Source organism: Carcharhinus amblyrhynchos, chromosome 34 (genome assembly GCF_965287045.1).
Source record: "Carcharhinus amblyrhynchos chromosome 34, sCarAmb.v2.hapA, whole genome shotgun sequence".
Taxonomy (NCBI): Eukaryota; Metazoa; Chordata; class Chondrichthyes; order Carcharhiniformes; family Carcharhinidae; genus Carcharhinus; species Carcharhinus amblyrhynchos.
The window spans coordinates 16,528,359-16,540,225 of record NC_137357.1 but is presented as its reverse complement, the minus strand read 5'-3'; the positions used below and the strand labels follow the sequence as shown (position 1 = coordinate 16,540,225).

General features: G+C 50.3%; 1 protein-coding gene across 4 annotated transcripts in view; it reads left to right on the top strand.

Moving 5' to 3' along the window:
• The first annotated feature begins 2,556 nt into the window (after positions 1-2,556).
• The window catches only part of LOC145361361 (triacylglycerol hydrolase DDHD2-like), a 28,038-nt gene continuing 18,727 nt past the window's right edge, over positions 2,557-11,867 (top strand). The window contains exons 1-4 of one of the 4 annotated variants that reach the window (XM_080217043.1): positions 2,560-2,620; positions 4,207-4,301; positions 8,216-8,556; positions 10,618-10,819. In XM_080217043.1, the coding sequence (XP_080073169.1) occupies positions 8,233-8,556; positions 10,618-10,819 (526 nt within the window). In that variant the 5' untranslated portion in view covers positions 2,560-2,620; positions 4,207-4,301; positions 8,216-8,232. Of the gene's footprint in view, positions 2,621-3,083; positions 3,247-4,206; positions 4,302-8,215; positions 8,557-10,617; positions 10,820-11,867 lie in introns of those variants that run through there. The other 3 variants (XM_080217042.1, XM_080217045.1, XM_080217044.1) reach the window with 3 other exon arrangements.

Genomic DNA, 11,867 nt, shown 5'->3' with positions numbered 1-11,867 from the left:
GCTGCCAGTGCAAAGCAAATTTCACACTCGCTTCCTCAAGTCCCGGGGGAAGGGGGGGCGGTGCAGCATGAGATGCAAACCATTGGCTTTTCCCCAGTTAGGTTGATCTCTGGATCTCTTATCCCCCATCTCCACCCACCTTTCTGAAGGTGCTCCCCCTTTTCAATGATTCTCAGTGTCGTTCCCAGTCTGAATTATTGTTGCCTTGGTTGAGGGTGGAAATGGAGCATAATCACAGGAATTACCCTGCACCTCGTTCATCTCCACACAGAGGCAGTGGCAATGGGCTGAGAGAAGGAAAGATCAGGCTTTGATGCAATTTGTATGGAAAGGATGTTTGATTTGTAATCATGCATGAGATGTGGACACAGTTGGCAAGAACCAGCCTCCGATCTGTTGACACTGTCTGTGCTTCCCGCTGCCTTGGAAAAGCAGCCAGCATAATCAAGGACCCACGCCTCCCTGACATTCTCTCTTCCACCACCTTCCGTCAGAAAAAAGATACAAAAATCTGAGATAATGTACCAACCGACTCAATAACAGCTTCTTCCTGGCTGAATAGACCTACCTTGCATTAAGTTGATCTTTCTCTACGCCCTAGCTATGACTGTAACACTACATTCTGCACTCTCTCCTTCCCTTCTCTTCGTATAGTATGCTTTGTCTGTATAGCACACCAGAAACAATACTTTTCTCTGTGTCCCAATACATATGACAATAATAAATCAAATCAAAAAATTGTTTGTGAGACAACCGTCATACCCTGGAGTGGGTGATGTGCTGCCTCACCGACTGAGTTGTGATGGTGATTCAGAGGGTAGCCAACCATCTTGCTGTGGTTCTGGAGTGATATGTAGGCCACACCAGGCAAGGACAGCAGATTTCCTTCCCGAAAGGACAAACGTGAGATGATGCATTTTGGACGGTCCAGTGAATGTAGGGATTATACAATGAATGATAGAACACTTAGGAGTATGGGAAGGCAGAGAGATCTGGGCCTACAAGTTGACCGATCACTGAGAGTGGCACCACAGGTGGATAAGGTAGTCAAGAAGGCATACAGTATGCGTGCCTTCATCGGTCAGGACATTGAGTTTAAAAATTGGCAGGTCATGCTGTAGAACTTCAGTTCGGTCTCATTTGAAAGATTGCTTACAATTCTGGTCGCCACACTACCAGGAGGATGTGGATGCTTTGGGGTGGGTACAGAAGAGGTTCACCAGCATGTTGCTTGGTCTGCAGGTTATTAGCTATGAAGAGAAGATGGATAAACTTGGTTTGTTCTCACTGGAATGATGCAGGTTGAGGGGTGACCTGATAGAGTTTAAAAGATTAAGTTTAAAGTTTTGTTTATTTGTGTCACAAATGGGCTTTCATTAATACTACAAAGGAGTTGCTGTGAAAATCCCCAAGTCGCCACACTCCGGCACCTGTTCAGGTTCACCGAGGGAGAATTTGGCATGATCAATGCACCTACAAAATGATTTTGAGTGGCATGGACAGACTGGATAGTCAGATGATCTTTCTTAGGATAGAAAAATCAAGTACAAGGGGACATTGGTTTAAGATGCGTGGGGAAAAGTTTACAGGAGATGTGCGAGGTAAGTTTTTTTTACATCGAGGGTGGTGAATGTCTGGAACACGCTGCCTGGGGAGATGGTGGGAGCAGGTACGATCGCGGCATTTAAAGGACGTCCAGACAAATACATGAGTAGGACGGGAATGGAAGGATTTGGACTCTGTGAATACATCTGGGTTTCGTTTAGGCAAGTATTCTGATCGGCGCAGACTTTGAGGGCCAAGGAGTCTGTTCCTGCACTGTAATTTGTTCTGTGCACCACAGGGGTTTTTCCAATGATCAATGAGAGTTCTCGTGCTTGCAATGACTGAGACCAGTTTCATTTCCCAGATGTTGGTGTGGGGACACATTGCACCAGGTTACCCGGTCCTGGGCTTTGGTGAGGCGATGATTTCTTTAATAACTGCGGGCGGCCCAGTGTTTAGTACTGCTGCCTCACAGCGCAGGGACCCGGGTTTGATTCCCGACCTTAGGTCACTGTCTGTGTGCAACCTTCACATTCTCCCCATGTCTGCGTGGGTTTCCTCTGTGTGCTGCAGTTTCCTCCCGCACTCCAAAGATGTGCAGGTCAGGTTGATTGGCCAGGCTAAATTGACCCGAGGTGTCAGGGAGATTAACAGGGTAAATATGAGGGGATATGGGAATCGGGCCTGGGTGAGATTGTGGTCCGTGCAGACATGATGGGCCGAATGGCATCCTTCTGCGCTGTAGGGATTGTCTGAACTGAATTTCAGTTAGCCTCGCAGTGGGATCTGAATGAAGCAACTGTGGCCTGTGTCAGCATTTCTCCAGGACTACTTTGCCCATGACCCCAGGGAGTGAAAGGAGGGGGCGAAAGTCCCATTCCCTGCTGCAGGAAAAGTAGTCCCAGTTAAATGCAGTGCACAGGCTTCCCTGCCCTCTGACGGACAATGGATGGGTGGGAGCGGATGGAGACAGATTGCAGGATGTTTATTTGCAAACTCCTCAATAGGGGCAGTATTTACACTTCAGGAATGTCCCAAATCCGGACTTTGGAGCATTGCAAGGGGATCAAACGCAGTTGAGTGGAGAATATTTAATTTTGCACTCAGTTGTCAGGTTGAATTGTGTTTTTTTTGGAGGGGAGGGTGTGGGGTGTTTCAAAAAAAGTCTTGGTGTTAAATCAGTTGCAGAGGAACAATTAATTTACTGTTGGCACAGATTTCCATGCCTTGTATGTAAGATCTGGAAGCAAAGTGGGCATTGCATTTGACAACGGCAATACTCTTGAGGCCAGAAGGAGGACAATTTTGGTTCGTTGAAGGGAGGGAGGGAGGCGGGGGGGCAGTCTGCAAACCCCCTTCCTACGAATGTGCTGAGGCCTGTTGCTTTCCGCTGGCTGACGTTGCAGTGCTGGAGGGGAGGAGAGAGTGGGGTGTGTGGGAGTCTTCCTGATCTCCCCCCTCTCACACACATATACACACACACAAAATACAGGAAGTGGCAGCTCCCTCTCCGGCCCCCCCGCTGCAACCCGCAGGCTGGCCGGCGCGTGCGCACCTCCTTTGGAACGTTGTCCTGGGAGTTTGTATCATTTCAAAGAGCCGCCACGTTCCATTTGCCGCTGTAACAATTTGAAATGGTTACAGTCGCCTCTCAGCTGTTACTGCACTCGCTGCAGACAGGACAACTTCCTGCTCACACAAGTAGGTTCCTGGGCTTCTCTCTCTCTCTCTCTCACTCTGTCTGTGTGGGAAGCAGGGAAAGGGTCGGGGGGTTGAAACCTGCTCCTCTTCCAATCCCAGCCACTCCTTCATGTGCAGCCGTCACTGGGAGAGGATTGGCGGTGCTGCCACACCATCCAGCTCTCCCTCTCTATCTTATTATCTCTCTCAAGAAGTCCCTGAGGGCTGATGGTGAATCTCGCCTTTCTCCCTGGCTGTGGTGTGTCAGTCATGGCTCGGGGGGGTGCGAGCACTCTTGCCTCCGAGTCAGAAGGTTCTAGCCCCCATTTGAGCATCTAATCCAGACATCTTGTGATATTGTTTTTAAAATAGCTTCCGTGTTTGGGAACACAGTCTCTCTCTCTCTGTCTATCCTTCCACCCCTCCGGGTGTCTCCCTCCTTGTCCTGGATTCCTGCATCGCCACCCCGCCCCCCCCCCCCCCCCCCCGCGCCCAAAACCAAAATTAAAAGCTGCAAATGCGAATTGAATAGGCCCTGGGCCTGAAGCAGGAGATCATGGAGGCAAACTCCCCTCTCAACCTGTTCAGTTGTGTCCACACACACACATACACAGCTGGGATTAGCAGACCGAGGATTCTGTATCCGAGGTTCAGGTCACCCTGTGGGAAATGTCAAAACCACAGTGTGTCCAGAGGCCGAAAGGCCCCCCCCCCCCCCCCAGGACTAAACTCAGTCAGACCTAATCTGGGATTGTCTCCTGCTGTCAGAGGAGGAATAGTTGGGAGGTTTCATAGTTGGCCTCCTCACCTCCAAGCCCTGGAAGTGGAAATCAGCCAGAGTTCCTCCTCCTCCTCCTCCCCCTCCCCTCAATAACAGCTCTGACCAAGGGTCATCCAGACTCGAAACGTTGGCTCTATTCTCTTCCCCACGGATGCTGTCAGCGCTTTGAGGTTCTCCAGCATTTTCTGTTTTTGTTTCAGATTCCGCTTTTATTTTTCCCTTCTCCTCCTGGATATCCCTGATTTCTTTTGAGAGACAGGTCGGGAGGCGGGTTCGTGACTGGAGGCAGAGCCAGGTAAGGAGTGTGTAGACCAGAGGTGAAAGGTTTCTACATTGGGTAAGGTTATACAAGAGGATTGTGCACTCAAGTCTCTGAGGCAGGGGGCAGAACAGGCACCATAAGTGTCAACCGTATCCACGAGAATTCTGAAGTTTGCAGATGTAACTGCAAGATAAGTCACAGAGCCTGTCGGGCGTGACTTAACTTCAGAGGCGGCACAGTGGTTAACACTGCTGCGTCACAGTGCCAGGGACCCAGGTTCGATTCTCAGCTTGGGTCACTGTGCGGAGTTTGCACATTCTCCACATATCTGTGTGGGTTTCTTCCGGGTGCTCCGGCTTCCTCCCCCACTCTGAAAGATGTGCAGGTTAAGTTGATTGACCATGCGAAAGAACAGGACGGCACAGGAACAGGCCCTTGGGCCCTCCAAGCCTGCCTCGAACATGATGCCTGCCTAAACTAAAACTGTGTGCACTTAGAGTCCATATCCTTCCATTCCCATCCTAGTCATGTATTTGTCACGCTGCCCCTCTAAATACTGCTATTGTACCAACTCCCACCACCTCCCCGGGCAGCGCGTTCCAGACATTCACCACCCTCTGTATCAAAACAAAACTTACCTCGCACATCTTCTCTCAACTTTTCCCCACACACCTTAAACCGATGTCCTGAATATGTCACTTTTCCACCTTGGAAAAGAGCATCTGACTATCCAGTCTGTCCATGCCCCTCCATCTTGTAAACCCCTATCAGATCACCCCTGCTCCTTAGTGTCCCTAGGTACCTAGGTTAGGGGGATTAGTGGATTAAATTAAATTGGATAATTAAGGCGGCAAATGGAATTTTGTCTTTCGTTGTGACAGGAATGGAGTTTCAAAACAGTGAGGTTATGTTGCACCTGTATAAGGTGCTGGTGAGGCCACACCTAGAGTACTGTGTACAGTTTTGGTCTCCTTCCTTGAGAAAGGATATACTGGCACTGGACGGGGTGCAGACGAGATTCACTCGGTTGATTCTGGAGTTCAGGAGGTTGGTTTACGAGGACAGACTGAGTAGACTGGGACTATACTCATTGGAATTCAGAAGAATCAGGGAAGATCTTATGGAAACATATAAGATTATGAAGGGAATAGATAAGATCAAAGCAGGGAAGTTGTTTCCAGTGGCGGGTGAAACTAGAACGAGGGGGCAAGGCTTCAAAATAAGAGGAAGCAGATTTAGGACTGAGTTAAAGAGGAACTTCTTGACCTAAAAGGTTGTGAATCAGGGAGTTCCCTGATTTGGATTTGATTTCATTTGTTGTCACATGTATGAGGATACAGTGAAAGGTATTGTTTCTCACGCACTATGCAGACAAAGCATACTGTTCGTAGAGAAGGAATAGAGAGGGTGCAGAATGTAGTTTTGCAGTCACAGCTCAGATGTAGAGGTCCAGTGAAGCAGTTGAGTCGACCTCATTGAATATTTTTATGGCAAAGATATAGATTTTTGAACAGTTAAGGAATTAAGGGTTGTGGTGAGCAGGCAGGTCAGTAAAGTTTATTTATTCGTCACAAGTAAGGCTGACATTAACACTGCAATGTAATTCCCCTAATCGCCACACTCCAGCATCTGTTCAGGTCACTGTACCCAGCCAGCACGCCTTTCGGACTGTGGGAGGAAACCGGAGGAAACCCACGCAGATATGGGGAGAACGTACAAACTCTACACAGACCGTGACCCAAGGCCGGGAATTGAACCCGGGCGCCTGTCGCTGTGAGGCAGCACTGCGAACCACTGTGCTACTGTGCCGTGGAGCTGAGTCAACGAAAAGATCAGCCTGATCTTATTGTGTGGCAGAGCAGGCCTCGGGTGAGATGGCTGACTCCTGCTCCTAATTCTTAGCTTAAATGTGAGAGATAACAGGGTAAACCTGGGTAACCGTCGGTGCAGGTGTGATAGGCAGAAAGGCCTCCTGCATGTCGGGATTGTATGATTCTATAGTCAGGGTTCTACGACACTTTTCCTTTCCAGCAAGTGGCAAACAGAGAAGATAGAGGCAGGAGGAGGCCATTCGGCCCGTCAAGCCTGCTCCACCATTCATTATAATCATGTCTGATCATCCAACTCAATAGCCTAATCCTGCTCTCTCTCCATAACCTTTGATCCCATTCACCCCAAGTCCTATATCCAGCTGCCTCTTGAATACATTCAATGTTTTGGCATCCCACAGGCTCACCACTCTTTGGGTGAAGAAATGTCTCCTCACCTCCATCCTGAATGGTTTCCCCCGAATTCTCAGTCTGTGACCCCTGGTTCTCCCACCGTCGGGAACAAGTGAGAAGCAGGGATCCCATCCAAGGATCTTGTTTCTCCTTTTGCAAGAGGCAGGCAAAAGCTCTGTCCTCACAAAAGCCAAATACTGCGGATGCTGGAAATCTGAAAGAAGAGATTGGTGTGTGAAATTAAAGGACATGGGGTTGTAGCGAGCGTATTGAGATGGATAGAAAACTGGATGGCAGAGAGGAAACAAAGAGTAGGAATCAATGAGTCTTTTGCTGAATGACAGGCAGCAAGCAGTGGGGTTCCACAGGGATCTGCGCGAGGATCTCAACTGTTCACATTACATATTAATGATTTGGAAGAGGGAATTGAATGTACTATCTCTAAATTTGCAGAGGACACAAAGCTGGGTGAGAGGATGAGCTGTGAGGAGGATGCAGAGATACTTCGGTGTGAGTTGGACAGATTGAATGTGTGGACATCTGCGTGGCAGATGCAGGATAATGTGGATAAATGTGAGATTATCCACTTTGGTAGCAATACGAGGAAGATAGATTATTATTTGAATGGCTGTAAATTGGGAGAGGGAAGAGTGTGCAGAGGGACCTGGGTGTCCTTGTGCACCAGTCACTGAAGGTAAGCATGCAGATGCAGCAGGCGGTAAAGAAGGCAAACGATGTGTATGTTGGCTTTAATTGCAAGAGGTTTTGAGTACAGGATGTGTTGTTGCAATTATTCTTGGCCTTGGTGAGGCCACACGTCGAGTATTGTGTGCAGTTTTGTTCTCCTTATCTCAGGAAGGATGTTCTTGCTGTCGAGGGAGTGCACTGAAGGTTTACCAGACTGATTCCCGGGATGGCAGGACTTGCGTGCAAGGAGGGATTGAGTCGGTTTGGATTATACTCACTGGGCTTCAGAAGAACAAGGGGATCTTATGGAAATGGTAGATGCATGAAAGATATTCCCAATGCTGGGGTGGGGGGAGGCTGGGGGGGTGTGTCCAGAAGCAGGGGTCACAGTCTGACGATTCAGGGTGGATGGTTTGGGACAGAGAGGAGGAGAAATTTATTCACCCACAGAGTGGTCCAGTGTGGAATTCGCTACCACAGATAGAAGTTCAGGGAAAAACATTTCAATGATGTGGAGATGCCAGTATTGGACTGGGGTGGGCCCAGGAAGCAGTCTCACAACGCCAGGTTAAAGTCCAACAGGTTTATTTGGAATCACGAGCTTTCAGAGCGCTGCTCCTTCATTACCCTGATGCAATGCTCCAAAAGCTCGTGTGACCAAATACACCTGTTGGACTTGAACCTGATGTTGTGGGACTTGTTGCCGTGTTTTCAATGAGCTGGATGTAGCATTTGAGACTAAGGGGGATGAAAGGATTTGGGGGGGAAAGTGGGATGAGGCTCTTGAGTTGGATGATCAGCCATGATCATGATGAATGACAGAACAGGCTCAACGGGCTGAATGGCCACCTCCTGCTCCTATTTGCCATGTTACACGGGTGGTATTTAAGTCCGGGGTTACGTGATGGGGTAAAGTATTGAAAAGTGATACGGCAGACCGTTACAAAATGAAATGTAGATAATTGCATTGAAAACTGTGGCACTAATGTGTGGTTGTGTGTGCTTTCTTTCCCCTGGGGGGGGGGGGATGGGGTGCAGCTCCCTGAGTGAGGAACATGGACAGACCACCCTCTCCTGACACCAGCGACCGAGGGCAGGACGCCAGTGGGACTCTGGACCCTGACCTTGGGACGGGGCCACCGAAATCGTTAGCGTCGGCAACGTCGTGGACGTCGGCGCTCCCCCTGCCTGCCTCGTGGGTGAGAAACATCCCGCCGTTTGCCAGCGCGGTCTGCCAGGAGGCCAGCGGGCTAGAGGCTGGCCAAGCCGCCAGCCGCCAGGACGGGGAGCAGAGCGGCGAGTTCGGCAGCCCGCAGCGAGCCGGTTCCGAACAGCCGCAGCAGCAACCAGCCAGCCCCGAGACCGCTCGGCCCCACCAGGTGAGTGCAGCCCGATTCCACAGAGCTGTTGGGTTTGCTGGAGGCAGGGTTCGGCCTGGCAGGCACTGAATTCTGGGCGCGAGGGCAATTTCTTCACACGGAGGGTGGTGAGTGCCTGGAACGAGCTGGCAGCAGCAGAGGCGGCACAATTTTGTTACAAAATTTAGACAGTCAGGTGGGTAAGACAGGTAAAGAGGGATATGGGCCAGATGCGGGCAATTGGGACGAGCTTAGAGGTTTAAAAAAAAGGGCAGCATGGACAAGTTGGGCCGAAGGGCCTGCTTCCATTCAGTAAACCTCAATGATTCACCGGGGCACCGTGCCAGCCGGGAATGGCTGGGAACCAGGGTGTGGGCGGAGGGCGGATCACTGTCTCCCTCACCGTGCTGGTTCAAGGACACATGAGGACTTGCCACCCAAGCTGTCTGCCTCAGTGTTGGACACAACGGAAAGGTAATCCCTCTTCTCCCAGTGGGTCCTGGTCCCAGAATTATCACCCAGTCCCTGCAGTGCAAGAAGGAGGCCATTCAGCCCATCGCGCCTGAACCAACCACAATCCCACCCAGGCCCCATCCATGTATTTACTGAGCTAGTCCTCCTAACACTAAGGGGCACTTTAGCATGGCCAATTCACCGAACCAGCACGTCTTTCAGACCGTGACTGGAAACCGCAGCAGAAACCCATGCAGACACGGGGAGAATGTGCAGACTCGGCACAGACAGTGACACAAGCCGGGAATCGAACCCGGGTCCCTGACCTGTGAGGCAGCAGTGCTAACCACTGTGCTGCCCCATGCCGTCTCCCCTCTGGCCCCCAGAGTGAGAGTGTCTGTTTAGTGTGTTCATCTCGGAGCTGTTTTCCAGTGTGAGTCTGCATTCTCTCTCTCTCTCTCTGTTGAATGGAGAGTGACGAACCTCGATCCTTCCAGACACACAAACTGGGAATGCTGGACGTGCTCCAGCCGTGACCAAGGATTATCCAGACTGGAAACACCGGCTCTATTCTCTCCCCACACATGCTGCCAGACCCTCTGAGGTTTTCCAGCAGATTCCAGAAGCTGCGGTATTTTGCTTTTATCTTGGTTCTTCGAGGCTGGACAGGCTGTGGTTTTACCAGCTTCGGGTGAGACTTGGACTGCGAGAGTTCGAAGCTGGTACCACAGCTGAGGCACTTCCCTTCTCTGTCACACTGAATGAAATATCAAACTGTCGCTGAGGTTGAACACTCTCAGGCTTGGGCTCAAGTGTAGCTATTGCTCCCATGAGTCGGGAGTTGGCACAGTGGGTTAGCACTGCTGCCTCACAGCACCAGAGACCAGGGTTCGATTCCCGGCTTGGGTCACTGTCTGTACAGAGTCTGCACATTCTCCCCATGTCTGAGTGGGCTTCTTCCAGGTGCTCCGGTTTCCTCCCACAGTCCAAAGATGTGCAGGTTAGGTGGATTGGCCATGCGAAATTGCCCCACAGTGTCCAAAGATGTGCAGGTTAGGTGGATTGTCTGTGCACAGGCTGATGGGGATAGCGCAGAGGGTGGATCTGGTTAGTGCAGACTCGATGGGCCAAATGGCTATGGAAGTCTTGCTGTGATGTCTCCTGTAACTTGTTGCCTTTCGACACGTATTGTCCCAGTTCATTAGTAGTTGTAAACGTCTCCGACTGGATTCACAGGAGGCCTTTGTGCGAGGGCCAGTGCACTGAGGACACGAGAAGCAAACATTGTAAGGGACCGGTCCAGGATAAACCCAATCCTGATGGACCCAACAGCCTAGATCTCTGCACTGGATCTGTGTTGTCACATTCGGCTTGTTCTCTCATCGTTCCGTGTGTGTTGTGTCATTTCAAGAAGAAATTAGATATAGCTCTTGGGGCGAAAGGGATGGAGGGATTTGGAGGGAAGGGTGGGGCAGGGTGATCAGGATATTGAATTCAGTGATCATTCGTGATCTAAACAGAGCAGGCTGGAAGGGCCAAATGGCCGCCTCCTGCCTCTGGTTTCTGTGTGTGAAGGTTCTGTACGTGTGCCATCTCTGACACAGCCAATGCTTTGACCAAATCTTGCAGGATCAGCCAGGAGCCCTGGGTTCTGGAGAAGGCCAGCATGAACCAAGCCATCACAGTGAAGATGTGGAGGTGAAAGCTGTACACAACTCGTACCAGGCAGTGCAGCCTCACTGGTTCTACTGTAAGGAGGAGGACTGCAAACCCATCTGGATTCCCTTCAGTAAAATGGACTCAGACACACTGGAGAGCAAGCACTGCTCTGGTAAGAACCCGTCTTCCGGCAGGCACTCTCCCTTCCCAAGCCCCTGTCCCGGTGGGAGAATGCTGCCGAAATTCAGAGAGAAGGATAGTCATTCGGATAAGGGGATGGGGGAGAAGCGAATCCTCACCCAAACAGGAGTGAAATTTACTCACTCCCTGTTGTGGTGTCAGTTGTATTAGCGTTTGTTGGGTCCATTCAGTCATTCGAAGGGACAGCACGAGTGTTAACATGGGTTTTATTTATTAAGAAGAACCGAAAGAATGAACTTGACAGAAGCACAAGCTTGGAGACTGGTTTCTAATCTAAGAACTGAACTGAGCACTCTAAAACCAAAATATATTTCCATCCTTATCTCGTTATTCGAAGTGTTTTTCGCGTGCTGTCTCCATCGAGGAAAACAATTCTTACGGTTGCTGTTGTTTGCCTGCATTGTATCCCCTTCAGAATGCAGTCAATTCCTCGCTATCATTGCCACGCCCTCCCATCCCACATGCAGTCAAGTTAGCGACACTTGTCCAGCTCAGCAGGGTTGGTTAACCCCAATAGTCTAGCATTGAAATGTAACTGTGCATCAGCAGGTATATCGTAAAATTAAGTCTTTGCGTGGGCTGAGGCAAACAGGGCTATACACACACAGGATCCTTCAACATTGAAGTTTGTTTCCAACCATGGGAGGAGATTTTGGGAAAAGTATGGAAGAATTGTTTAAGAGGAGGAAGGAAAGGTTTGGAGAAGGAATTTGGAGCTCGTGGATCCAGGCAGCTAAAGGTCTGGTCACTGACAGTGGTGCAGTTAGTGTGGGGAATGTGTGCGAGCCAAAGGTAGTTTTGGCTTCTTCAGGGAGTCAGTAATCCCCCTTCCTTGAGGGCAGAGTAAGACCAAGCTCAGGAACTCCTACCCCTCTCCCTCTGTGCACGGTGGGTTCGCACTGCTGCCTGAGCGCCAGGGACCCTGGTTCGATTCCCGGCTTGGGTCACTGTCTTTGCAGAGTCTGCATGTTCTCCCCATGTCTGCGAGGGTTTCCTCCAGGTGCTCCGGTTTCCTCCAA